At 39.3% G+C, this 26,673-nt stretch overlaps 1 protein-coding gene across 4 annotated transcripts in view; it reads left to right on the top strand.

Moving 5' to 3' along the window:
• The window catches only part of NFYC (nuclear transcription factor Y subunit gamma), a 67,379-nt gene that overhangs the window by 17,877 nt on the left and 22,829 nt on the right, over window positions 1–26,673 (top strand). For all 4 annotated transcript variants that reach the window (XM_025419751.3, XM_035699006.2, XM_025419752.3 and 1 more), the window contains one exon: window positions 19,593–19,705. In XM_025419751.3, coding sequence (XP_025275536.1) covers window positions 19,601–19,705 — 105 coding nt within the window. In that variant the 5' untranslated portion in view covers window positions 19,593–19,600. Of the gene's footprint in view, window positions 1–19,592; window positions 19,706–26,673 lie in introns of those variants that run through there.

Here is a 26,673-nt window from a genome sequence, read left to right as displayed (position 1 = left end):
CCCCAGCAAAAAAATTCTAAATCCTTTTGGTATGATAGTTGAGTGAACTGCCTAACAGAGATTGAGAATTCCTTGCACGCTACCTTGTCTTTTGTGTAATCTAGAGGGTTCTTAGTGAAGAATGGCATTTCATGAGTTCAAAGCAGTTATGTTTGTAAAACTTCTTTGGGGGAATTGGAATGCTTATGGTAAGAAAACTGTCATTCTGGGAAGTTAAGTCATAAGAGAAAGGGAGTATGTGTTAAGGATTACATTTTAACAGATAATTTAAATTTATTTTTTTATAAGTCATTGATTTATATGTTATCAGTTGCTCCAGGTTTTATGTATGATTTAAAAGACAAATGTAGATACCAAATGACTCTTTTAGCTTGGGAGAAGGCCTGGAGCAGGGAAGGCAGAAGGTAAGTGTTGCACAGTATGAGGCCTTGATTAAAACTCTTTATTGAAAACTTTGTGGATTTCACTTCTTGGAAAGATATCTAGCCATTGTCTCTAGCTTGGGTTCTTAACCTTTTCAGAGTCATGGACTCAGAATCTGACCCTTTACTTGGAAAAATGCACATAGGCATGTCTATGCAGAACCCCTGGTGACTAAGATATCTTCCAGTATATGCCGAATGGTGTTTATGTGATCTCCTTGTTTAGCACATTAGCCAGATTAATGTTTTCCAGAAAAATGAAGAAAATTCTACTTTCATAAGGAGCATAGACCTTCCAGAGCTAACTATAACTTAGACTAGGGGTGGGTGGGTGGGGGTGGGGGTGACTTAGATAGGGTCTTAGATTTGGGCATTTCTTTTCCTTTTTTTTTTTTGGTGGGGGGGCATTTCTTTATATTCTGATTACAATATTTGAGGCAGCATGGTGCTGTAGCAAAAGCAGGCTAGCTATTTATTTATTTATTTATTTATTTATTTATTTATTTATTTATTTATTTATTTATTAAAAGCAGGCCATTTAAAGTCAGGAGACCTGTGTTCAAGTTCTACTTAGCTATCACCAGCTTTGTGAGCTTGGGCAAGTCAGCCATTTAGTGTCAGTTTCCTCACATGTAAAAATGGGACCTAAAAATAGCACCTTCCTATTTAGTGGTGAGTCTCAAATGAGATCGTGTATGTCAAAGTCCTTTGCAAACTGTGAATTGCTACATAAATATTAGTTGCTATTAATCCAGACTATTGGCGGGGGGGGGGGGACGGACACGCTAAATACTTAGGAAGATAGGTGGGGCATCAAAGAAAAATGCCAGTATTTTAATATGTTTACAAGAGTTTGCTTAAACCCAACACAACTCTTTTTTTTTAAAACCTCGTTCCACTGTTTTTGCTGACATGACCCCTATGTAGTTTGTTGAGACCATCAAAACCTTCCCTTACCAGGATTCCTTTGAAAGAGTTTTAACCCCTTTGTCAAAAATTAAGAGTGTCTCAGATGAAATGAGAATGCCGATTTTAAAAAACCCTTACTAGATAGGAGCCTCTCAGAATGAAAACTAGGAACCTGTTCCGATTGGATACTGAGATTTGTGTTATAATGCAGGTAATTTCTAATAGTTGTGGATGTTTACTAAGCAGAGGTTACATTTTTAGTTTGTGCAACAAATATTTGTGAAGTAAGCTGGAGCCATTTTTTTGTTTGCTTTGTGGTCATATTTTCTTGGTCAGTTTTCAAACTTGAGAGGTAGTTACAGCTTGCTGAGTAGTAGCAATCAAGTAAATGTTGGGAAACGACCTGAAAAAAAAAATAGTTGGTCTCTCATCAGAATATAAACACTAGCATGAATTTCACATAGCTTATACATACCAAGATAAATGGTAGAAACCAACGGGCATTTCTTTCTCACCCATTTTACATGCCTGGTATCATCTATTTTTAGGACTCTTTCTTCCCCTGGGGTGGGGTGGATATTTTGTGATCTGTTTGATTTCCTGTCCTATTAAGTCACTTCCTTTCAGGCGTGGTCAGTCAGCATTGATGTCTGCCTCCTTTCTGTGCATTGAAAGAATGATTTACACAGAATAAGGTTTGGCAAAATTGGAATTGGCCTCCAAATAAAAGTCCACTTCCTGGGATGAGTTATGTTTGAAAACAGGAGTCATGGTCACTGTGAGCTTTTTTGTAAGGAAGCCATATATTTTTGTGGAGGCTTCAGTAACCCCCAAAGTGTCCTTAGAGCTAATCATTTATACATGGTCTTCACAAATAGAATTGTTTTCGCTTATTCCTATCCCCAATAATATATACAAACAGAGTTTTTATACTCGTAAGTTAGGCTGATGAAAATTTATATAGGATCTAGTCTACTTCCCTTCTTGTAAAGTGGGGAAATTGATGCCCAAAGAGGTTAGGTGCCCCCAGTCTTTCAGCTTTTTAATGACTGGCCTATGCAGATTCAGAGATTCAACTCCTTAGTTAATTCCACATTTCTTTTATTCCTCTAGGTTGTTTTTACTTTTTATTTTTCATACTTCTCCTCCTTTTGGTACATCCATATAGGTTTGCTATTTTACACAGAAGGAAGAGAGAAAATGGGCCATGGAAATGGTTCAAAAGTCCCCATGTGGAGTCTGTTGGTTAGAAAGTCTGCTGTGGCAGCAGACTTACAGTCCCTTTTGGGATCTGAAGATTTCTTGCCTCAGCCAACTGGCTTATTCAGAAAATAGAGAATCAGCTAGGAAGCTAATGGTGCCCACCTGGCCGAGGCGTCCCAGAGAGCTGGGATACTTTATGTATTACAAGGAAGTAAACAAAGGTATGCAAACACAACCTTCATGCCAGTTCCTTGGGATTTTGTTTTGTTTTGTTTTTTGGTGGTGGTTGTTGTTAATACACCTCAAGAACAAGCTAACTCCCAAACAAGTTCAGGCCTGGTTCTTCGAGTCCTTAAGCCAACTGGTATTTAACAAACAGAGATCCCAGGTTCGTTTTAAGCATTTGACAAGACTGAAATAGAAATCATTTGTATACTCCCTTAATAATATTTTAACTGTGTCAACTTTAGTCTTTACCACCAACAAAGTAGTATTGTGTATTTGCACGTGTGTGTTTGAGTAGTTGTGGGTTTGGTTTTGTTCTTATTTGCATATTCTCTGATAGACCATAATCTATTTGAACCTTTAAAAAAATTTTTTTTTTAGATTTTACTTATTTATTCATGAGAGACAGAAAGAGGGGCAGACGTAGGCAGAGGGAGAGGCAGGCTCCCTGTGGGGGAGCCCGATGTGGGACTCGATCCCTAGACCCCCAGACTGGGACCATAACCTGAGCCAGAGGCAGAAGCTCAACCGCTGAGCCACCCAGGCATCCCTAAATTTTTTTTCTTTTGTAGTTGGATTTCTTTTCACCATTTTCATTTGTTGAACTAACGTTACAATTTATTGAAAGAGTGAGAGCTTGAATGATGTGCATCTTCTGGATGTGTAAATGCTGAAGCTAATGATGTCTGAAAAGTAGAGTAGACACAATTGGGATAGTATCTTTCTTGCGTCTGCATCTCCCAGAAGCTTGGTGTTTTTTTTAATTAATTAATTAATTTATTTTTTAATTTATTTTTTATTTTTTTTAACTACTACTCTGCTGCCTCAGCATAGGGCCCGGACCTTTAAAACTGTGATCAGTTCTGTCTGTGTTGTCACCCATCCCATCCCCTCAGTATCCCAAAGCCACACCCCCCTGTTCAATACACAAACCCAAAATTTCCCTCTGTTTGGGGTATTTACTATAAATTAAGTTACAGAGCGGCACTCTGTAGAGAAAAGGGCAGTTGAAGGATAAGAAATGAAGGTAAATTCCAGTGTAAAGGCAGAACTAAAGAAAAAAACATGTAGTAAATGTTTAACTTTAAAGTGGCATAACATAGCTTGTGACCTTGTGTTCCTTAGTTCAAAGGAAGAAGGGAGACAAACCACAGCAAACAGCAGTGCTGATTCACTTGGTGACCTTTTTTCTTGGAAGTACTGTCATTTGGTTTGTCTTCATCATTTCATTTACATAGGAAACTAAAGCATAACCTGCTTGACTGGAAATATCCAGATGAAATGGATTTTTCCTTTATTCTCCCTAAGCTGTATAGTTCTTACCTATGAGAAAATACTGAAGGTGGATGCTCTACACTTCCCTTTACTTATTAATTCACCACCCATGCATGTCTTATGTGTGGAGACTTTAAAAACGTGTACAAATAAAATTTTACTCTAGGATATAATAGGTAGGGGAGACAGAGGATGTATATCAAGTATGTGAAACTGATATGGAAAGTACAAGCAAAGGACACAATTCAGAGAAAGGGAGACCTTTACTTCTGACTTAGGAATGAAGGAAGGCTGTTTAACTGGCCTTTGGACTCAGGGAGATAGGGACAAGGGCATTCCAGGCATGGGGAAAGGAGGAGCAAGGTCATGATTCAAAAAGTGCAGCGTGTGCTGAAGATAGCAGCAGTAAATGGTCCTGTCTGCTTAGAGCATAGAAGATGAGTTAGGGATAGGAGGGAGTGGAAAAGCAATGAAGTCTGGAGAAGTAAGTTGGGGTCAGCTGTTGGCAGGCCTTGACTGCCAGGTTAAGAAATTTGAACCGTTTCTGTTGATATTGGTTAACTTTTAAATATTTGGGATAATAGGTTGATGTAGCATTATCAGAAGCGTGCTTTTATAAGATTTAGTTAGCATCAGTATGTAGAGATAAGCAGAATTTGATTAAGAAACATCAGAAACTGTGAATAGTGCAATGAATTCACATACTAGGTTCACAACACTTACAGGATTGTTATGAGGGTGAAAAGGGAGAGCAGTCAAAAGGCTTAGGACTGTATGTGGCACCCAGCATTAAATGAGTATTAGCTATTATCATCATCATCATTTTTGTTGTTATATGAAGATGATGCGGACCTGAACAGAGAGTGACCGTATGAAGAAAAGTTGGGAGATGGACATTGTTGGAGAGCTGTTACTATAGGTTCTATAATTGATTAGAATTGAACAGAGTCCAGGATGACTCTGGGGTTTTAAATCTAGGTGGACTGGAGGATGGAAACTGAAAAGTTAGAAGGATCAGGTTTGGGGAAAGGGGAAGATTTTGGACACATGGAGCTTGAGTTTGAGTTCTGGGTCGCTTGCCATTTGGAGATGTCCAGCTTACAGGACTGAAGTAATAGCGGAATTGGTAATGTATATTTGGAATTTAAGCTACAGAGATTATTATAGCTGAACCCGGGGAATAGATGGGAGTCAAGGGAGAGAATGGACAGAAGGGCTAGAAGAATAAAGCCTCATGTCAAAGTTAGAAACAACAAAAAAGTGGAGTCCTGTAGAAATGAACATGATGGAGTCCTCTAGGTCAGTGTTCTGTTAGCTTTTTTGATTGTGCACCCCTATATCTGAGTGTGCAGCTCCCATATACTTTCAAGCTACGTACTCATTTTTTGAATGTTAGGTTAGTTAAAACTGTAGAATATCTATAACTTCCCTAATTCAGGCCTACATAACAAAGTAGGGTATCACTGTTAGCCTACATTTTTCTCAGAATATTTAGAGCACCATTGGTGAAACATGATCTTGTGATTAAGTTAAATGGAATGAAGGTGTCAGTATCAGCCCATAGGTTAAGTATTCAGAAAACTAATATTAACATTTTCAGTATGTGCCTTGATATGTAGATTAGAAATGCTGCCCTAAAATCTGGTGGCCTTCACCTGTTCTGAAAATGTACAAATAGTTCCTTGAACTGTTATTCAGTAGTTCTTGAGATTAGTTATATATATGTTTCTGTATATGTGTCTGTGTATGTATAGCCTTAAGTTTCTTATTTAAGTTTTAAATACCTACACATCTCCATCCAGTGCAAAAGCTAGTATTTTTTTTTTTTTCTGAGTTGCATTGGCCTTAATCTTCACTAGTGTTAGTTTATAAAGTCTCAAACGGCAGCCTCTGCATGAAGCATAAATACACATGTAGGAATTTGGCAGCATTTGCTTAGCAAGTAATTTATAGACATGATCATGATAACACTGATGAACAGCATACAATATAAATTACCAGGAATAGGATAGCCTCATCTGTAGGACTTAGCAGAACTTTTAATAGAAGGCATGTATATTTAGCTTCTAGGCTAGGTATCTTATAGTTATCCTCAATCTAAAATAAAGGTAATAAGAAACTTTTCACTTGATAAAAGTGGTAAATTTCCAGCCACTCTACCCTATTATTTATTTATATCCTGAATTCCATGATTATTTCTCTCCTGGTAATTAACTGGCCAAATTCCCATGAAGCTACCCTTGAAGATAGTTAAGCGATGTAATAGTATGTAATGTTTCTGTGAAATAGTATTTTACAGTTATAGAGTGATTTTATATTTATTCTCTCAGTATTTACCTAAGGTAGGTAGGACAGAGGGTTATTATCTCCATTTTGTGGGTGAGGAAATCAAAGGCAGAGCCTACTGACATAAGCCCTGCTCTGTGTTCTTTGTACTGCACCTTGTTACTGCCTGTGAAAAACAAGCTATAGCTATGTCTGTCTAATAGGACTAATTCTTCTACCTCCCCTTTGCCTGTGTGTGCTCTTCCCCAAAAAGGAGACATAAAATTTTTTTCTCCCAGAGTTCACGCATTATCTTATATGAAGTGACTAAGTTGAAGTGACTATGACAAATGGGTCATAAAAGGAGCAAATATATAGTCGAGCTGAATTATTTTTTAAATTTTTTGTCAGACACAGCCACCTTTGTTTTCAGAACAAAACATAGTGCAAATAGATAGGTACTAAATGAGTACCACCAGTGAGTGTGGTAGGGAATTGTCTTTCCTGAATCCTAAATCCACTGAGGTGTCAGGTAAGTAGGTGAAGAACTTTTTCAATGTAGATATGAGGTTAGAGTTGTATTAGGTGTCCTGCGGTGTTCCTTAGTTGTGCTGCAGATGCACACATTATTGTATGTATTAGGCACTTTCTAGATTTGTGTTCTTATCTGGAACTGCAGATTGGTATTTTTAGATGATTCATGGTATTCTTTAATAATCATTTATATTTCCTAGCTGTGATTTATAATACTTGCCTTACTACCTTCTTGAGGTAGTTAAAGGAATGCTGATTTCTTGGAGCAGTGACTGCATAATTAAGAACATTGTCACCATGTTCACAGTGTTGCAATAGCTATCATTTTGTTTTTTATTTTTAATTTTTAAAAATATTTTATTTATTCGCGAGACACACGAATAAATACACGAGAGAGGTAGAGACACAGGCAGAGGGAGAGGCAGGCTCCTTTCAGGGACCCTGATGTGGGACCTGATCCCCAGACCCTTGGATCATGCCCTGAGCCAAAGGTAGAAATTCAACCACTGAGCCACTCAGGAGTCCCTTTGAAACACTGCATAGTATTGAGTCGGATGATTCATCCTCTTAGTGTGCACCTATGAAAACATCTCCAACAAGGAGGCTAGGTAGGCTAAGGCTATTCTTCTGAACTAAGGGGAAAAGATAGAGTGACTTCCCATCACCAGGCCTCCAGAGAGTGAACTTGATCTACCAAACTTTTTCATCCTCACTCTTGGCCAGTGACCAGATAACTCCCAACTCCCAGGCCTTGTGCGCAACTATAGGTTTAACAAGCTTGAAAACCTTAAGCTGGGACGTCTGGGTGGCTCAGCTGTTTAGCTCTGCCTTTGGCTCAGGGTGTGATCCCAGGGTCCAGGATCGAGTCCACATTGGGCTCCCTGCGAGGAGCCTGCTTCTCCCTCTGCCTATGTCTCTGCCTCTCTCTCTCTGTGTCTATCACGAATAAATAAAATCTTAAAAAAAAAAAAAAAGAAAGAAAAGAAAGAAAGAAAGAAAGAAAACAAACCTTAAGCTTTCCACTTGGAATTGTATAAGAATTTGGCCATTTGGCCTTTTGGAGTATTTTTTCCAGGAGAATGATCGGGAAAACTAAAGATAAAAGGCTTAATGGACTTACATCGCAGGCTTCGAAGAGCCATACATTCTTTAAGTTTTGGGTCCTCTGTTGAGTTATTAATCCTACAGAGGGAGGGGAACATGCAGTGGAAGAACACAGAACTGAGAATCAGGGCATGCGGATTTTCATTCCAGCTCTGGCCCATACTTGTCCTGTGACCTGCAGCAAGTCCTTCAGTCTATCTGGATGAAGTATCTTTGCCAGATGGGAGTATTAATACCTGTGTTGTGTTTGTAGTGAAAAACAAATGAGATGGTAGAAAGAGAGCTACTGTACAAAGTGTGAAGAATGTACAGGTGTAAAGGATTAGCATAACCATCTCAGTTGCTTCCCATTCTTTGAAGTAATCTTTACACTCTTAGCTCCTGACAGCTGTGTACATGGAGGTAGGAGGTGTAGTGCTTGTTTGGCTTGGAGGATTTGTTTCTTTTCATGCTCTTCTCACTTCCTTCCTTTCTTTCAACATTTAAGACAACCATAAAAAAACACTAAGCAGAGGGCAGGATTCAGTGTGTCTGTGAATCAGCTGAATCCATACAGCCAAATCAATACGACCAAGCTCATATTGACATTCTTACAACACCTGCAGGTTTTTAATTGAGAATTCTTTGCCACACCCTCCGCCCCAGTTTTTAGATGGATTAACTGATCAGCACAATCTCTGATTTTCCATTGGAGTTTATGATTTAGACAATTTTCTCCATTCATCGTTTATTTTCTGAAGAAGAACAGGTTTCTCTCCTTCCCTACTCTTTGACTTTTCTATGGGATTACTGCACAAAGGTTATAGCACAGCTGGGTACAGGTACTTAAGAAGGGATTTCCCCATATGAACCTTTCAAAGAAAAGAACCCAGAGTGAGGCCAAAGATACTTGGGGACTTAAAATAGTTCTTGAGGAGCTTGTATTTGTTCTGTAGATTTGTGTGTGTTGAATTCCCAATATGAGCAAGGCATGTTTCCCTTGAGGATGTGCCAGAAACAAAGAGAATTACATAAGAACTGGGGAGAACATAGGAGCAGGGAAATTTTAGGCTTAAGAAATAATGTGCCAGATAATAATTTGTCACAAGTCTGAAGAAAGTGAATGTTAATTGTAGAAATAGATTTTACTAGGTGCTGAGAATGGTTTCTTGGGGAGAAAAAAATTTAGTGGTCACTAATTAGTGAATATGTATATTTAATTTGTTATAGTTGTACTGTAAAAAGCAAGCTTCTTAACAGTGCTATTCCCAAAAAGCCATAACAGGGTTGGTTTCATTCCATGAGATAATCATAACAGCTCCAGCTTTCAGAACATGTTTGCTGTATTCCTGGATTTTGGGTGGAGCCAGAGCTCTCTTCAGAGCTCAGACCAGAATCTTTTTCTTGGGTGGTGGGTCCGTAGGTTGGATGCTGCCTAAACTGTAGGTCTCTTCTACCCCCTAACATAACTAACAAGATTTTCTTTTGAAGGACAAAGTGACCACACACTCTTAGCTTACAGACGGCTGATGTGTCCAAGGTGACATGTTCTAGGAATTGGAATGTTTTTGGATTAGTATGGAGGGAAAACCTGCATTGCTACTGGCCATTGACATTCCTGTGGATTTAACTTTGGATCATTCCTAGTCATTTCCACTTAAATTCTTTGCTTATTTGGAAGAAAAACACTCAATCTAATTTTAATAGAGGGTTTTACAGTTTATTTCATGTTTATAAAAGAGATAGGAAAAGATTTATCTCTATGTGTTTCCATGCATGTGAAACTAGACTCTTAGAAATTACATTAACAACAAAGAAAGTCTGAATTAGAGGGAGAAGCAAGTTGGGTTACTTGCTACAGTACCTAAGGGAGATTGGTTTTTGGGCTTGGTGCTCTGCGACCATTCAGGCCAGGAGTAGGTCTTGCTCTGAGCAGTGAAAAATGATATACCATCTGGTATTTATATGATGCTGGGTATTTTTCGAGGCCTTCTAGTAGATATTTTCCCATTTATGTGTTGCAACTGCCCTGTTAGGTGCTCCTACAGGTGAACAGAGGCTCCACGAAGTTAAGCGATTTGCCCAAGATCATAAACATAGCAAGTTAGTAGCCAGAGAGTGAGAACCTGGAGGTCCAGTACATTTTTTTTGTCTTTATTCTGTACTTTACTGCCCCCCACTGTTCACAACTGAGTATTCATAGGTGCTACTGACTGACCTGGAGACACGCAAAGGGGGAAGGATAAAATAGGAAAGAAAAAAGCAACAGAGCTTGGAAAAAGACAACAAAGAAATAAGATTTTCATATGATAGTAAATAGGGGTGCCATTAGTATTTTCTGTTGTCAGATAAAAATGATCTTAACGGTGCAAAGAGGGGCACCTGGGTGGCTGTGTCCGTTGAGCGTCTAACTTTGGCTCAGGTTGTGATCCCAAGATCCTGGGATCGAGCCCCCCATTGGGCTCCCTGCTCAGCGGGGAGCCTGCTTCTCCCTTTCCCTGCAGCTCCCCCTGCTCATGTTCTCTCTCTGTGTCAAATAAAATCTTAAAAAAAATTTTAAAAAATCTGCAAAGAGTGAGAATGAACAATGAACAAGCTATAGTTTTTTTTTTTTAATTTTTATTTATTTATGATAGTCACACAGAGAGAGAGAGAGAGAGGCAGAGACATAGGCAGAGGGAGAAGCAGGCTCCATGCACCGGGAGCCCGACGTGGGATTCCATCCAGGGTCTCCCGGATCGCGCCCTGGGCCAAAGGCAGGCGCCAAACTGTGGCGCCACCCAGGGATCCCATGAACAAGCTATAGTAAGGCAGGAAGAGAATTGCAGACCTTTTGTGGTTTTTTTTTTTTTTTTAAGATGTATTTATTTGGGATCATGACCTGAGTTGTAGGAAGATGCTTAACGGAACAAGCCACCCAGGTGCCCTGAGTTTTTGTTTCTCACCACACCATTTACTATATTGTGCTTTTGAGCAAGTAACTAATCTTCAGCTATCTTATTTGTAACATTGGAATAATATTGATGTCTTTATCACTGAACTGAATGAAGATCAATTGAGGGTAATGTATGTGACAAGTAGTTTGTGAACTCTACAGCTCTTAAGTTGGCATTGAGACATTCTTCAGAATCACACTTCTTACCTTTCTTGGGCACAAATTACAGGGTCCTGTCAGAAGCAGAAGAGGTTGTTCCCAGGGTTTCTAAATCTCAGAAGGGATCCAGTAGGCAAAATGCCTCTTTGTTTTAGGATACAACCTAACTCAGGCTACTGGCACTATTTCTGTCTCCAGCTCATGTCAGAATTCTCTTTCAGGCTCAGAGCCTGAAAAACCAGTAACTCCCCATTCTTCCTGCAAGAATTTATTTACTTTCATTAGGTTGGAGAGTCAGAGAGATTAACAAATATTTCTGTGGGGCAAAGGGGGCTGGCCCAGCTCACTCCTAATGGAGGCTGAACATGTGAGGGAGCTGTGTAACAGCTGTGTGCTGTAAGGCAAGTTTCTCAAACATGGGTGCTCAGTTGCCGCATCAGTAAATGAGAGAAAACACTACTTCTGTCATGGAAGGATTCAATTCAAAGCACTGAACAGTTTAGAACTGAGTTCTAAATGTTATCTGATCCTTTCTTTGTAAAGGGCCAGATAATATTTTTGGCTTGCAGGGGCACCTGGTGGCTCAGTGGTTAAGCGTCTGCCTTTGGCTCAGGTCCTGCTCCTGGGCTCCTGGGAGTGAGTCCGCATTGGGCTCCCTGCATAGAGCCTGTTTCTCCCTCTGCCTATGTCTCTGCCTCTCTCTGTGTGTCTCATGAATAAATAAATAAAATCTTTAAAAAACATATTTTTGGCTTGCAGATCATACAGTTTAAAAGTTATAACTCTTCAACTCTACTGTTGTAGCATGCGAGCAGCCTTAAACTTTGGAGTACTCCACTGAAATACTTGTTCCTTCATCATACAAAATAAAATAGTGTTGTATTGCTGTCATATATACAGGGATGGTTTAAGTTGAACAGTAATGAACAAATGAGAAAGAAAGTATGTGAAGTAAGATGCTTGCATATCATTTTCTCTTCTGCAGGAAAAGATCTTAAAGTGTTTTGTTCATGCATTCCTATCAGTTTCATTGCTTATACCAGTTGCCATGCTGTCAGTTTTTTCCAGTTATAACTGTATTATGATCTGGCCCTTGTTGAAAAGATTATGTTATAGTAGATAGCAAACAGAAACATGTTTTTGTTTTTGAAGGAAAAGTGTTTCTGCTGCCAATTTAAAAATGTGTCCTTGTGAACAGCTCTTTAGGGAAAGTAAGTGCAGCTAGTTCCAAACCTTAGTCTTTTGGGAAGCGTGGTTTTTCCAGTAGGCAGTTTGAAAAGCAGCTTCAGACTTAGCTTCTTGGAGCTAGAAACAAACACACCCTCAAACATTGAACTTGGCATTAATCAGGGTTGGGGAAAGGGGTCTCCAGTCAAGCTGTATTCTTCTTCTTCTTTTTTTTTTTTTTTAAATATTTATTCATGCGAAACACAGAGGCAGAGACACAGGCAGAGGGAGAAGCAGGCTCCATGCAGGGAGCCTGATGTGGGACTCCATCTCAAGATTCTGGGATCATGCCCTGAGCCAAAGCAGACACCTTAACTGCTGAGCCACCTGGGCGTCCCAGGGTACATTATTCATTCTAATAGTGGGTACTGTGTAAGAACCTGCCAGTAAGTATGACTAGCTGGTATCCAGTTATGTAAGGGTTTAGAACTTAAGTAGTAAGTTTTCTGGCACTAAGCGTAGTGCTTTCTTGTGTGATAAAATCGAAACCTTAGATGAGCTTAAATAAAGACTGTTGACCCCTCTTGTCTTTATAATCACCTTGCCTTCTTTTGTATTCATTCATTTATTGCATCCTCAAGTAGTCAAGTGTAGGTCTTCCATACTAGACCACCCCTTTGGCATATGTTCAGTATACATTGCTTCTGGAGGGGCTTAGTTGAATGATTGTCCCAAGGCCACCAGTTAGTAGGCTGCAGGCCAGTTCGCAAACATAGGTCTTTTAATTTCCAGAGTAGTGCTATTTTTCTCCTAAAATTGTCGATTTGAGATTGGTTTTATTGTAGAGAACATATGCGTCCTTAAGGCTTGAAATGCTCTTTAGCCATGATTGATAATGGCATATATTCGTAGATCCATCTGTATAAACATTAGAACCAAATTGTCTGTTGGTGAAATTGTTTCAAAAGTCTTAGTTCTCAAAATTTTTTACACCTTTCTTTGTAGTTGGGAAGAATATCTAAAATAGCAAGCACAAATAAGCTTAAAAGTGCTTTGAACATGGGGAGATACCGGATATAAATTTGGAGACACAGGAATGATTGGCGTTGCTTATAACCTAAAGACTGTAAGTTGGATGGGGGGGGGGGAGGGTCAGGGTCATTAAAGGGAAACATGGTACCAACATTTAGATTTGTTTTTCAGTCACAATTGGGCTAGGATATATTTGCTTGCATTTGACAATGAGAGTGTTGTTTTTAGGTAAAACCTGACTACCTGGGATGGGTCAGCTCTAGTACTTTAATAGGAAGCAGTATTGGTCAGGGATTGGGTTTCATTTCAGGGGAGCTTTCTTTGATCTTTTTTCCTTGAACACTTGTTATGTTAGCGTTTTAGGTTATTATCGCCCAACAACATCTATTTGGTTTTAGTTATTTCAAAGAACTGTATAATGGGTTTAGGCATATTATAAAGGACTTTCATAGAGAGAATGAGGTATATGCCAAGAAAAGAGAGCTAAAGTCTAAAGTAGAGAGTTTAGGGACGCCTGGGTGGCTCAGCAGTTGAGGATCTGCCTTTGGCCCAGGGCGTGATTCTGGGATCTGGGATCCGAGTCCCACATCAGGCTCCTTACAAGGAGCCTGCTTCTCCCTCAGCCTATGCTCTGCCTCTTTCTCTCTCACTGTGTTTCTCATGAGTAAATAAATAAAAATCTTAAAAAATAAAGGTACAGAGTTTAAAAACTAGGGAATACTGCAATAAAACCTTATGTTGCTTTATATATTTTTAAGAAAAATAAAATTTTTCTTTCTTCATCTTTTTCTTTTTTTTTTTTTTAAATTTTTATTTTTTATTTATGATAGGCACACAGTGAGAGAGAGAGAGAGGCAGAGACACAGGCAGAGGGAGAAGCAGGCTCCATGCACCGGGAGCCCGACGTGGGATTCGATCCCGGGTCTCCAGGATCGCGCCCTGGGCCAAAGGCAGGCGCTAAACCGCTGCGCCACCCAGGGATCCCTCTTCATCTTTTTCTTTCTTCATCAATGATAAAGGTTATTAGAATGGTAGCCAGATTTTCCATCTTTGAATGATCTGATTGAATCATCTTATTTCCTCCATGATTTTCTCCTTATCTTCCTACTAATGAATGGCCAAACAGAGGTATTTGCCTTCCTCCTACTTACGTAGTGTCATTAATTTTTTTCAAACTATACTAATCTATCCTGGTCCCCTTTCTGAGAAAGTTCTGTCTTTCAAAAAATTTATACTTAGGAGTGGTATGCACCCATTCTTCCAGGCTTCTAGTCTGCCTTGCATCTTTGGGGCTGTGTGTGTGTGTGTGTGTGTGTGTGTGCGTGCGCGCGCGCTTGTGGCCTTCCTGACTTATCCTTTTATCTTAAATTCGCTTCAGTAAGTCAGTTTCAGGTGGATTTCTGACTGTTGTTCTTATTTTAAAGGCCTAGAGAGGAACTCATTTATTCTGAGCTTTCCAGAATAGCTTGTATAACCACTTCCTTTAGTTGTTCAGGCAGTCCCATTAAGTCTATTTCAGGGCTAGCCTTTCCAAGAGACCTCTTTTTCTCAGAAAGGCTGTACCTAGCAACTGTCTTGTCCCTTCATTCAGAAGTAATTGGTCAGACTATGTGCTAGATGCTGTGAGGGATCCCAGGTCCTACCCACAAGGAGCTTGTAAACCAGAAGGGGAAATACGATAAGACATACACATAAATAATGATCATACAAGATAATGTGGTGAAGGCAGAGAGGTGCAGATCAAGGGCTCTGAAGATTCACAGGAAGGAGTGATCATGTCTGGATGGGGATGTTTAGAGATGATTTGTGGACAGATGGCAGTTGAAGTTGAGCATTGGAGAAACAGCCTTTTTGTGATAGACTTTGAGTCTTCCCCCTTCTAGCTTTGGAAAGCAAACTGTTTTTAAAAGGAGATAAATTAATAGATACTGGAAGTTGAGATTACTTCTGGCAACAACCATTTGATACTTCATCTGATCCTAATGTCTTTATTAAATAGTTAAACATCTTATTCAAGTATTATAAAGTAATTAATGAACATGAATGATAAATCTAATTTTAACGATGAATTAAATCTGGGAAATTCTATGCCACATTTTTTTTTAAAGATTTATTTATTTTAGAGAGAGGGAGGGGCAAAGGGAGAGGGCGAGAGAATCTCAAGCAGACTCCTTGCTGAGCAAGGAGCCTGATATAGGGCTTCACCTCTGAGATCAGGGCATGAGTTGAAACCAAGTGTCAGATACTTAACCAACTATGCCACCCAGGTGCCCCAAAAGTCACCTGTTTTTGTTTGCTTAAAGTAGGCTCCATGCTGGGGATTGAATTCATGACCCTGAGATCAAGACTTGAACTGAGATCAAGAGTTGGATGCTTAACTGAGCCATCCAGGCGCCCCTATGTTGCATGTTTCATGAGTGATCTAAACCTAATGCAGCTTGGTCTTAAGCAGTTTTGTTGTCAACTGTAAATAAATAGCTTTGTCCTGTGATAGCTATTAGAAATAGCAATTTAACATGGAATAAAAAAGATCCTGGCGGTGCCTGACTTGCTCAGTTCATTTGAGCATCTGACTTTGGCTCAGGTCATGATCTCAGGGTCTTGGGATTGAGCCCCAGTGTTGGGCTCTGCGCTTAGAGGTAGGTAAGTCTGCTTCTTCTCCCTCTCTGCCCCTTTCCACACTCGTGCTGGTCTCTTGCTCTCTCTCTCTCAAAAAACAAAACAAAACAAAAAACAAAAAAGGGATACTGAAATACAAATCTTTCTTACTTTTAAATTACATACCTTCTCTCATTACCCTAGAAAATGGATCTGGCACATATTTCATGAGCTGTAAATGTTATAGACTACTTCTATAGCAAAATCAACTTAGTTGCAATTAATGTATTTAAGTACTAAAGTAAGAAGTGATAAGATTAACTAAGGTTGGGGTGCCTGGGTGGCTCAGTCAGTTAAGTGTCTGCCTTTGGTTCAGGTCATGATCTCTGGGTCCTGGGGTCTAGCCCTGCATTGGACTCCCTGCTAGTGGGTTGCCTACTTCTCCCTCTCCCTTTGCCTGCCAATCCCCCTGCTCGTTCTTTCTGTCAGATAAATAAAATCTTTATTTAAAAAAAGATTAACTAAGGTTGGTTTATATTTTTAACTTGTTGGGCTGTTTAGTGAGCAAAATTTACTGATTAGGTTTCGTTGTTTTAATCCTGTGCCTCAGTTAGAAAATAGTGGGAACACCAATTTGTTTTTATAAAATCTTTTGCTTGAGGTTTGGTTTAATTTTTTAAAGCTCCATGTAATGGCTGAATCTGTTTTAAGGAAAACTTTTTTTTTTTTTTAAGATTTATTTATTTTAGAGAGTGAGTGAGTGAGTGAGGGGCAGAGGGAGAGAGAGAATCCACAAGCAGACTCTCAACTGAGCCCAGAGCCTAAAGCAGTGCTTGATCCCATGACCATGAGATCATGACCTGAGCCGAAACCAAGAGTCAGCTGCTCAACCAACTGAGCCACCCAGGCATCCCAAGGAAAATCTTTTGAATAAAAGTAGTCACCTTTTCTATTTTATAGTAGCAATTTATGTTCTTGCAGGAGGTATTAAAAAGAATTACCTGCTAATCATCTCTGTGCAAAGATACTAGAAATCATGTTCCTCATGAGAAGATCATCTGTTTCTGATGAGAATACTTTTGTTTTAGAAGTCAGGAATTTATAAAAAGAGGTTTCGGGATGAAAAAACCATAGGGCTGTAACTTTAAATCCAAAGCTCAGATGGAACTTTGCAAATATAATTTAATGTAAAGAACAGTCAGAGCTGTCCAAAGATGGAAAAGAGCACCTTACCAGTAAGCCAGTTTCCCAGAATTAGGGAGGGAGATACTCACACTTGATGCTGAATGACCACTTGGGATGGGAGGAGGTTGGCAGAGGTTGAAATAGAGCTGTGAGCATACTTTTAGAGGAGTGAGGCTTAGGGACTCTTGATGTCTTTTTTAAAGTCCTAAACTTTTATGATGCAATAAAATATAAAGGACATTATTATTGATTTGTATATTTTGCCATTAACTATTTGTGATTTTCTAGTGCAGATGGGCCTCTGAAGTTAAAATTTTAACTTTTAATACATTACTCAGTTCCAGAAAGACTTGTTAGCTTCTGTTTTGTACCTAACCCTCATTCCCACCAGTGTGTGGCTCTGAACCAACCAGATTCATTCATGGTCTATTGACTGCACAGATGTTTGGGAACTGATCACACCAGCACATCCTTAGTTGGGATAGTTCAAAATTTAAAAGCAGACCGTACACAGAAAATTTAGCGGTGCTTCTTGAATTGTGTGCCTTTGTAATGTTAGAACAGATTAGGGGACAACCAAAACTTGTTACCAACTTTCTAAATCTCACTCAAACTGAACCTACCTACCCATCATTAGCAAGGATACAGATATCTTTGGCAACAATATGCATCTTCCTCCTTTGACTGTGGCAGTTTGTGTGGCAAATTTTGCTAAGATCAGAGCTATCCATGGATCCATACAATAAAAGGTTAGATTCTTAAGTTTTTGATATTTTTATTTCTAGAGAGATTTTTTTGTTTGCTCCATTTTAAAAGATTGAGTCTCTCTTCATTGTCATCAGAGCCTTATGTCTTTATTAATAAAGATAAACTTAGATTACTTTGATTTCTTTGTTCTCAGTACATCTAAGAGAATAGTGTATAGGCCGCATGCATATGGTGATGAATGAAAATATCATGGGACCATACTTGGTTTTGGGGGACTGAAATTTTTATCTAGTTATTTCAACTGTGATTCAACACTCTTCACTTTAATTCCCTCCAGAAACTCCAAGATTATATTGCTTCCCAGTACTTAAGAGTTCCTGTTGATGTATAGAGCTGCTTGTTGGCTTCCAGCAACAGAAATTGGCTCCAAATCTTTTCCCATTACATCATCACCTACTAATGTCATTACACCAGAGTGAAATCTGCTTTGAAGATTGTATTCTTGTTTTCCTTCCATCTCCTTCCTCTCATCATTTCCTTTAGAAGGAAAAAGAAAAAAAAAAAAAATAGGGACCTCTAGGACAATCCCAGGCAAACATTTAAGAGGGAATCAAACATCCTCACAGTCTAAACCCAGATTTATCAGTCTTCATTCCACTCTGCTGACGGAGAATGATCTGCCCAGCATGTGTCCTCATGGGCTTTGGAAAGGAACACGTTTAGTCATGTGACACCTGGCTTTGGTACTTTTCTCTCAGCCTTTCAGAATTAGTTCTTAATGATTTACATAGCTCTCGGCCAGCATCCTGTCACTGGCATTTAAACCTTTTAAAATAATTTCCCAGAATAGAAATTCTTAGGACATCACTAAATTTCTTATTCTTTGTGTTTAATTAAACTGTTTCTTGCATTTAAGTATTTGCCAGATAAGCATTTAAGCCATCTGGAGTTTTTTACTTTTTCCCTGTAAGTCTTGTAAGATACAATATTATCTACAGTTAAAACTGATACTGGGATCCTCATTCATCTTCCCTTGTCATTCACAAAAGCAATTGACCACATGCAAGTTCTGATTCTTTTCTCTATCCTAAATTTAATTCCCTATTGTTTTCAATGACCTTAAGGCTTCCATTTGATGGTGTGCTTTGGCTTTGGTCCTAACAGAAAGGTTCAGGTAAGGAAAGAATTGGGAAGTTGTTTCAGTTCAGAGAATTAGTGTACCCACTGAATTATTGGCCAAGGCTTTAGCACTTCTCTACCCTCTGAAGCAGATTAGCTTGAGATTAGAAGAAATAATAATCTTCAGTAGCCTCAAAGAAATGGGGCCCCGGTGTCTAAAACAAAAGAATAAAATGGGCGCTTATTGTTAAAACTTGGGTTATATTTCTATACAGTATTAGTCATTGAGACCCTTAATATATCTGCTGCAGGCTGTGGCATGGAGTATGAGAAACCATGGTGAACTTAAAAAAACACTAGAAGAAATGGCATTGAAAATTATGGACCAGACTAGGGCACCAACCAAGTGCCCTTTTTGTCTCTTCCTAAGATAAGACATTAAAAGCCTTGATTCACATTAAGATTTTAGTTTGGATTTCTGGTAATTTTATATTTTCTAGTGAGAGCTCCCTGATAGTCTCTGTGGTATGAGTTGGATAAAAGGGGAAACTTTTTCCCTGTTTTTGCTAACATTTAAGTCTATGTTTAAAAACCTCTTCAAAAAAAATAAATAAATAAAAAAATAAAAACCTCTTCAGCACAATTATATACCTTCTCAGATTGAAAAATTGAATGAATTAGTGAAAACAGCCATAAGGAGAGATATAAATGACCTGGACAGAAAGTCTGTCTTTATTACTTCTAATGTATTTCATGTGTGTATTTGTTTTCAGTTGTCAAAATGTCCACAGAAGGAGGATTTGGTGGTACTAGCAGCAGTGATGCCCAGCAAAGCCTACAGTCCTTCTGGCCTCGTGTCATGGAAGAAATTCGGAATTTAACAGTGGTAAGAAAGAGTGAGAAACTTGCAGAATGTAAAGGGCTTATCAGATGAATAACCAATACTTAGAGTGAAACTTTTTTTTTTTTTTTTTTTTTAAGATTTTATTTTATTCATGAGAGACACACAGAGAGAGGCAGAGACCTAGGCAGAGTGAGAAGCAGACTCCATTCAGGGAGCCTGATGTGGGACCGGATCCTGGGACTCCAGGATCCCGCCCTGGGCCAAAGGCAGGTGCTCAACTGCTAAGCCACCCAGGTGTCCCATAGAGTGAAACATTTTTAGTCTCAAGCATATAGGCACAGTTCATTCTTGACCTCTGGGTGCGAACATGAAAATATAATTTACCTTAGTTGAGGTGACTACAAGGATTTTTTTTTTTAATGTCTTAGTGTCTTTCCTTAGGCATGTGGGCGTATAGTGGATGCTTTGACTCAGAGGCAGTAGCTTAATGTGAGGCATATCTTTTAGAGATGCAGAAAAGCAGAGCTCTTACCTTCCTTCAATAGCTGTAGCTCATTTCTTAGTCCTGATTCATTGGCCCTGCTGGATTTTTAGAATCTGGTAAACGCTGATGGGCAATTTATTCAACAGCAAATCTTCTGTAAGCAGGCACTCTTTCTGGGAGCTAAAAGATACACTTAGATCAGAGTTCCTCAATAGCAGCTTTATTGACATTTTAGGCTGGATAATTTTTTGTCACGAGGGGCTGTCCCATGCATTGTAGAATGTTTAGCAGCATCTCTGACCTCTACCTATTACATGCTAGTAGCAATCCTCCTCCAGTTGTGATAACCAAAAATATCTCTAGACATTGGCAGATGTCTCTTGGGAACTAAAGTCATCTCATTGAGAACCACTGACTTAGAAGAATCAAATATAACCCTGGCCCTTGCAGAACTTACAATCTGGTAATTACAATCAGAGTTGGGGCACCTGGGTGCCTTAGTCAGTTAAGTGGCTGCCTTTGGCTCAGGTCATGATCTCAGGGTCCTGGGATGGAGCCCCACATCCCTGCTCATCAGGGAATCTGCTTCTTCCTCTCCCTCTGCCTGCAGCTCCCCCTGGCTTGTTTTTTTTTCTCTCTCTCTCAAATGAATAAATCTTAAAAAAAAATTATAACCAGGGTTATTTATTCAGTGAATATTTATTAAATACTTACTGAGGCATAGTGAGGAGTCTGAAGCAGTAAAAGTCAAAGTGCTATGGGATTACAGAGGACATAGTGTTTATTCCTCCCTGGTTGAGTTAGGAGGGCTTTAAGTAAAGGTGACTTTTTTTGGATCTTGAAATATTGAGATGCATTCACCAGATGGAAAGGATAGGCAGCTGTATCTGAGGAAAAGAGAATGGCATTTCTAAAGGCCTGGAGGCCCAGAGGAGAGGGCCTTATGTTTTGAGGAACAACAAGAAATTCAGAGGGGCTGGGGACTACTATGTGGATAGTATGGCAGGAGTAGGAGTAGAGTGGTATGACAGTGGTAGCAGGAGGTGACACATTAGAATTAGAGTATCTTCAGAGTGTAATTTCCTTAATGAAGTTAATTCCGTTTGGTCTCAATTTAGGAAATACTGAAAGATCTTTCTGTTTTAGATGTGTCATTCCTGCCCTGAAGGCATTAAGTATCCTGGCAGAGCAGACACTGGACTCCTTCCTAATGTAGAATTAATGTTACACTTTCTTAGAGCTAGTGGCCTTTAAACTTCAGACATATGAGGTCAGTGTATTTGTTTACTCAATAAATACTTATTATATACCTACTGTGGCTGTGCTGGATACTGTGAATCCAGTAGTGAACCAGCCAGACAAGATCATTGCACTCACAGAACATGCATTCTGGTGGGGGAGATAGACTATAAACAGGTAATGAGTGAATAAAATAAAATAACTACTCATTAGGTAAATGCCCCACTGACTTCAGGGATAAAACAAAAAAAGATTCATATTTTGATGTACTTGTGGGTCATGTTTGTTTATAATGGGACATTTTCAGCAACTGAACTTGACTTGGCCTTTCTCAGAGTGGCTTGTGTTCACAGATCAATTTCCACTGAAAAATCATTGTTTCTTTTCTATAAGTGTAAAGGTGGTAGTTATCTATATTGTCTCAGATATAAGAGGAGGAAAAGAAATGATTAAGTAAAAACTAGGATATTTTCATATTTTGAGTGGGTAACCTTCTAAGCTTATCAAGTTTTAGGGCAGGAGTCAGCCTGGCATAAAGCTAGCGCCCTCCTGAGCTGTGGTGGGATTAGGGCAGTGCTGCAAGTCTGCACTCCAGTTTGAACATTGAAGCAAAAATCCAGGATCAGGCAAGTGGCCAGATAAACTCCAGAGGTTCAAGTTCATCACTTAACTTTTCTGTTTTGAGTTTTAATTTTTTAAAAATTGTAAAAAACATAACAAAACATATACCATCTTAACAATTTAAATTAAAATGTACAATTCAAAAGTGTTAAATATAGTCACATTCTTGTGAAACAGATCTCCAGGACTTTTTCATCTTGCAGAACTGAAACTCTATACTTCTGAAACAATAACTATCTTTTCTGTCTCCCCAGCCCTTGGTAACTACCATCTACTTTCTGTTTCTGAATTTGGCCACTCTCAATACCTCATATGAGTGGAATCATACAATATTTGTCTTTTTGTGACTATCTTATTTCACTTAGCATGTCTTCAAGGTTCATCCATGTTGTAGCATGTTAACAGGATTTCTTTCCCTTCTAACACTGACTAGTATTCTATATGTATGTGTGTATCACATTTTGTTTATCCATTCATCTGTCAGTGGGCATTTGGGTTACTTCCATCTCTTGGCTATGGTGAATAGTGCTGTTATGAATATGGGTATTCAGATATCTCTTTGAGACTCAGCTTTGATTTTTATTCTGCTTGGTTTAATTTTCAAGTTTGATTGCCAAAACAGATTGTGCTGTTGACCAACTTTTACTTATTATTTAGACAGCTAGCTAGTCCACCAGAGGTTCAAAGTGGGTTACTTTGAGGGATTGTTACAGTTCACGTTTTATGAATGAAGAGAAAGACCAGCAAGGAGGTAGTTGTCTTTAATGATTGTTTTATTGATGACAGTAGTTTTCTCCACTTGACAAAACTGCTAGATCACTACCATGGGATCTCTAACATCAGATGCTTAAAACAAAGTTTGGCATTTAATAGGTATACAATAAATATTTGTAGGAATCAGACTCCTCCACCTCAGATTTAGTCTAAAGCAACATCAGAGCCAACTTAGAGAGTGCAGTCTGGGAAAGTTGGGGTGCTCTTTCCCTTTGTAAGACTCTTATTTTTCCTTCTGCCTTTGGCACATGAAGGCATCTGCTGCTCTGCACCCCAGCCTATATAACATGGCCAGATAGTTGAGCATTTAGTCTGTGCCTTTCCAGAACTCAGCAGCATTTACAACCAGAATTCAGATATGTCAGAGTCTCTTAGGTTGACGTCTCAAAATGTCTTAACAGATTTTTAAAAAATCCATATGTTCAAACTGTCCAAACATAAATTAAACTTTTGAGAATGTTCATAAGGTATTGTGTTTTCTCTGACTGGGACAAAGATTGCTCCAAAAACAAATTGAAGTTTGCTAGATGATATATTTCATGATGTATTGGAAACACTGGCCTCAATCCTCAATTATTTTGGTCTGAGCTTTGCAAAAGCAATTTATCTTTCATCTCTTCTTGACCATTATGTTCTTCTCACTCTTAAAAGGCTCTGTAATTGTCCATAAATCCAGGTGATGTTCAGTTGGGATTGAAGTTGGTTAAAAATCATACCGAAATGATTGTACATTTGGATGATGGTGCAAAATACTGTATTCCTGTTCAACAGAACTCTGGGAACAATAATTAACAGACTTCTTGGCATTGAGTTTTACTCCTCTGAAGACCTCTTTGAAAGTGGGGAAGAGGGATCCCTGGGTGGCGCAGCGGTTTGGCACCTGCCTTTGGCCCAGGGCGTGATCCTGGAGACCCGGGATCGAATCCCACGTCGGGCTCCCGGTGCATGGAGCCTGCTTCTCCCTCTGCCTATGTCTCTGCCTCTCTCTCTCTCTCTGTGTACTATCATAAATAAATAAAAATTAAAAAAAAAAAAAAAAAGAAAGTGGGGAAGAAAAAGCTAACTTTGTATTTTTGGGGGAAGGTGGGGAGGAACAATGCTGAATCTTAAAAAAAAAAAGTATCATCCACCCCTTTTCCCTCTATCCCTTTCAGCCTTCAGTTAGCTGTAATTTGATGCCTAGGCCACACTTTGTTTTAATTGCCAGGTACATCTTTTTATTCTTTGGTGCCTTCTGATTGGACAGTGACATTTCTAACATTACAGTCAAACCAGGTTAACTATTTAAACAGAAGTTTGGAGATGAAGGTTGGTAGACTGTTAGAAAATAAGTCTTGTGCTATTTGAGCCCTTCCTATAGAGCAATGCTGCTAATGGTATGAACCACATGGGGATCTTGTAGAATACAGATTCTAATTTAGTATGTTTGGAGTGGAACCTGAGATTCTGCATTTCTTTTGAGTTTCCTGGTAATGCCATTGCTGGCCTAAGGACCTTACTTAGAGTTGCAAGGCTTTAACCCTCACTGTGGGTCAGAGTCATCAGAAGAGTTTTCAAGACACTTGATGCCTGGACTCCACCTCCTAGAATTCCTGGTTCAGTTACTCTGGGGTAGAGCCCAGTCCTCCTGTTTTTCAAAAGCTCCCCAGGTGTTTCTAACGGGCAGCCAAGGTTGAGAATCACTGCTTTGGAGAGGATTAGAATCTTGACTTTGCTGGAGTGCCTGACTGGGTAGGCCTGGAAAAGATTTCTCATCATTATTTGAAACTCCGGATGTTCTTCAGTGCAGCCTGAGACCCACTGACTTTTCCTTGGCTCCAGATTCTCATTGAGTGAATTCAGACTTCTTGAAACTCGGCAGTTTCAGATGGCAGCATTTTAAAAGTAGTTCTTTGGTTGTGGTCAGGAGCACGAGCATTTTCTGAGAATCTGTTCTTCCACCTTGCTGATATCACGCCCAAGGGTAGGAAAAAATATGTGTCAGTTGTTCGTCCACTTGGATCAGCATCAGGAGAAATTAAATGGTATTCACATCAGTTGCGTGGTTGCCAATGACAAGGAGTCACTGAATTGAAAGACAATTGAGTGCACCTCAACCTATGGCTGGTGAGAGTGCTGCCCTCTCCAGTAAGTTGGTCATAAACCCTTATATACATACACGACTGGAAAGCTAGGATGAGATTATAGAAGACTGGGCTGTTGTCAGTGATAATGAACCATACATGCACATCTGAAGATCTGCTTTTCACACACTGCCCCTTGAGATCTCCAGGTTTGTGGCTCATGAGAAAGTTTCCAGAAAGAAAAGGTTTTTGAGGGAGAGACTTAGAGCAGAGTTCTGTTTTGTTTTTTGTTTTTTTGTAAATTTCTGCCTTATTTTATACCTCTACAGGGTGGGACCTTCTGTTGTTGCTTTTGATTGAATAGTCTCAGAAATTCTAAAAGTAATATTCTGTTTTGGGTTGGGGAAGGAAGTGTTCTTACCAGCTTTGGGCTTTGGTTAAGAAACTTTAGCGCAGTCATATAGAAATATATTAAATAACCAAGCCCACTGAGAGTGCATGTGCAAGCAAGTTAGACCTTGTGGTCATAATCTTGTGCTGTGTGTATCTTCCTGGGAGGCCTTTCAAAGGAGTTATTCCCCAGCATTCTCCTTGGCATTTCTGTTTAGCATCATCATTTTGTGTGATCTGCCACACAAGAAGGAAGACCAGTGATTGATTTCTGTGGGTAAACGCTTTTTTAAATCCCTTTAGGGTCTGGCCCCAATCCAGCATTCCCTTTCCTGCTGCTCCCCTCTGTACTAAGATCATACATCTAAAACTTAAATAGACCATGTTTTTTGTGCTGCTGTACTTCTGCTTCTGTCTGGATAACATTTTCATACTTTTCCAACAAGCAAATTTTGAAACATCCCTTAGACACAGTTCAGATGTCAACCCTTCTGTGGAACATTTGCCAGCTCCTCTTGTTCATTCCAACCCTTCCCCCTGCCGCACCAGCTCGTTATTTCCTTTCTTGTCCCTATGGGATTTTACACCCCCACCCTACCTAGTATAGCATAGGGGCTTATAATATTTTTATATGACAGTCTCTAATAAACTATAATCTGTTCAAAGGTAAGAATAGATTTGCATCTTTTACATAGTAGCAGGTATCATACATTCACTCTCAGTTGAGTCTCATGAATGAGGAAATGAAAGAAGAGGAAAAAAAAATAAGAGTAGAAAGAATGTATCCTGCTGTTCTTTTTGGGTGAGATTTTAATAATTTGGACTTGTAAAGCCCTGCCACTCCAGGATTAGTTTTAGTAGAAGCTTCATGGGAAATGTTTTACGTAAGCTGGAAAGGGAAAAGATAAAAAATTGATGTTGGAGGTTTGTAGAGGTGAGTGGTCCCAAGCCGCTTGTTGGGTTTGTGAGGAGAAATCCGGTGTTTGTACATCTTCCTTCTGTAGTCATAAAGATGGATTCTGGGGAGGCTGGTGACGTTTTTCCAAAAGGCTCCACTGCCTTCTTTGACATATATTTTGACGGTTTCTGTTGGTCTTGGAAAAGAAAGTTCACTTACACAGATTTATTATACCAAATCTTAGCTCCTCCTTCCATAATGTGATGGTGCAAATTCCCAGGTGAGCCCCTTGGGCTTGGTGAGTCACATTTCAGACCACTTACAGAATCAGGCACTTGACACCTGGGCCCAGTAGGGATTTTGCTGATTTTAGCTAGTCTCTGCCTTTGCACCTTTCTTTTCACTGCAGCTGTGAAACCCAGAATCGATTTTTATTTCTAGAATTGCATCCATCACTGGGCATGTGTTTGAGTACCAGTAGTATCAAAATTAAAAAAGGGCTTAAATCGCAAATAACTGAAGTAGTGCTGGTCAAAAAGCC

Source organism: Canis lupus, chromosome 15 (genome assembly GCF_003254725.2).
Source record: "Canis lupus dingo isolate Sandy chromosome 15, ASM325472v2, whole genome shotgun sequence".
NCBI classification, from domain to species: domain Eukaryota; kingdom Metazoa; phylum Chordata; class Mammalia; order Carnivora; family Canidae; genus Canis; species Canis lupus.
Note: the sequence above shows the minus strand (reverse complement) of the source record. Positions and strands in the feature narration are given on the sequence as shown.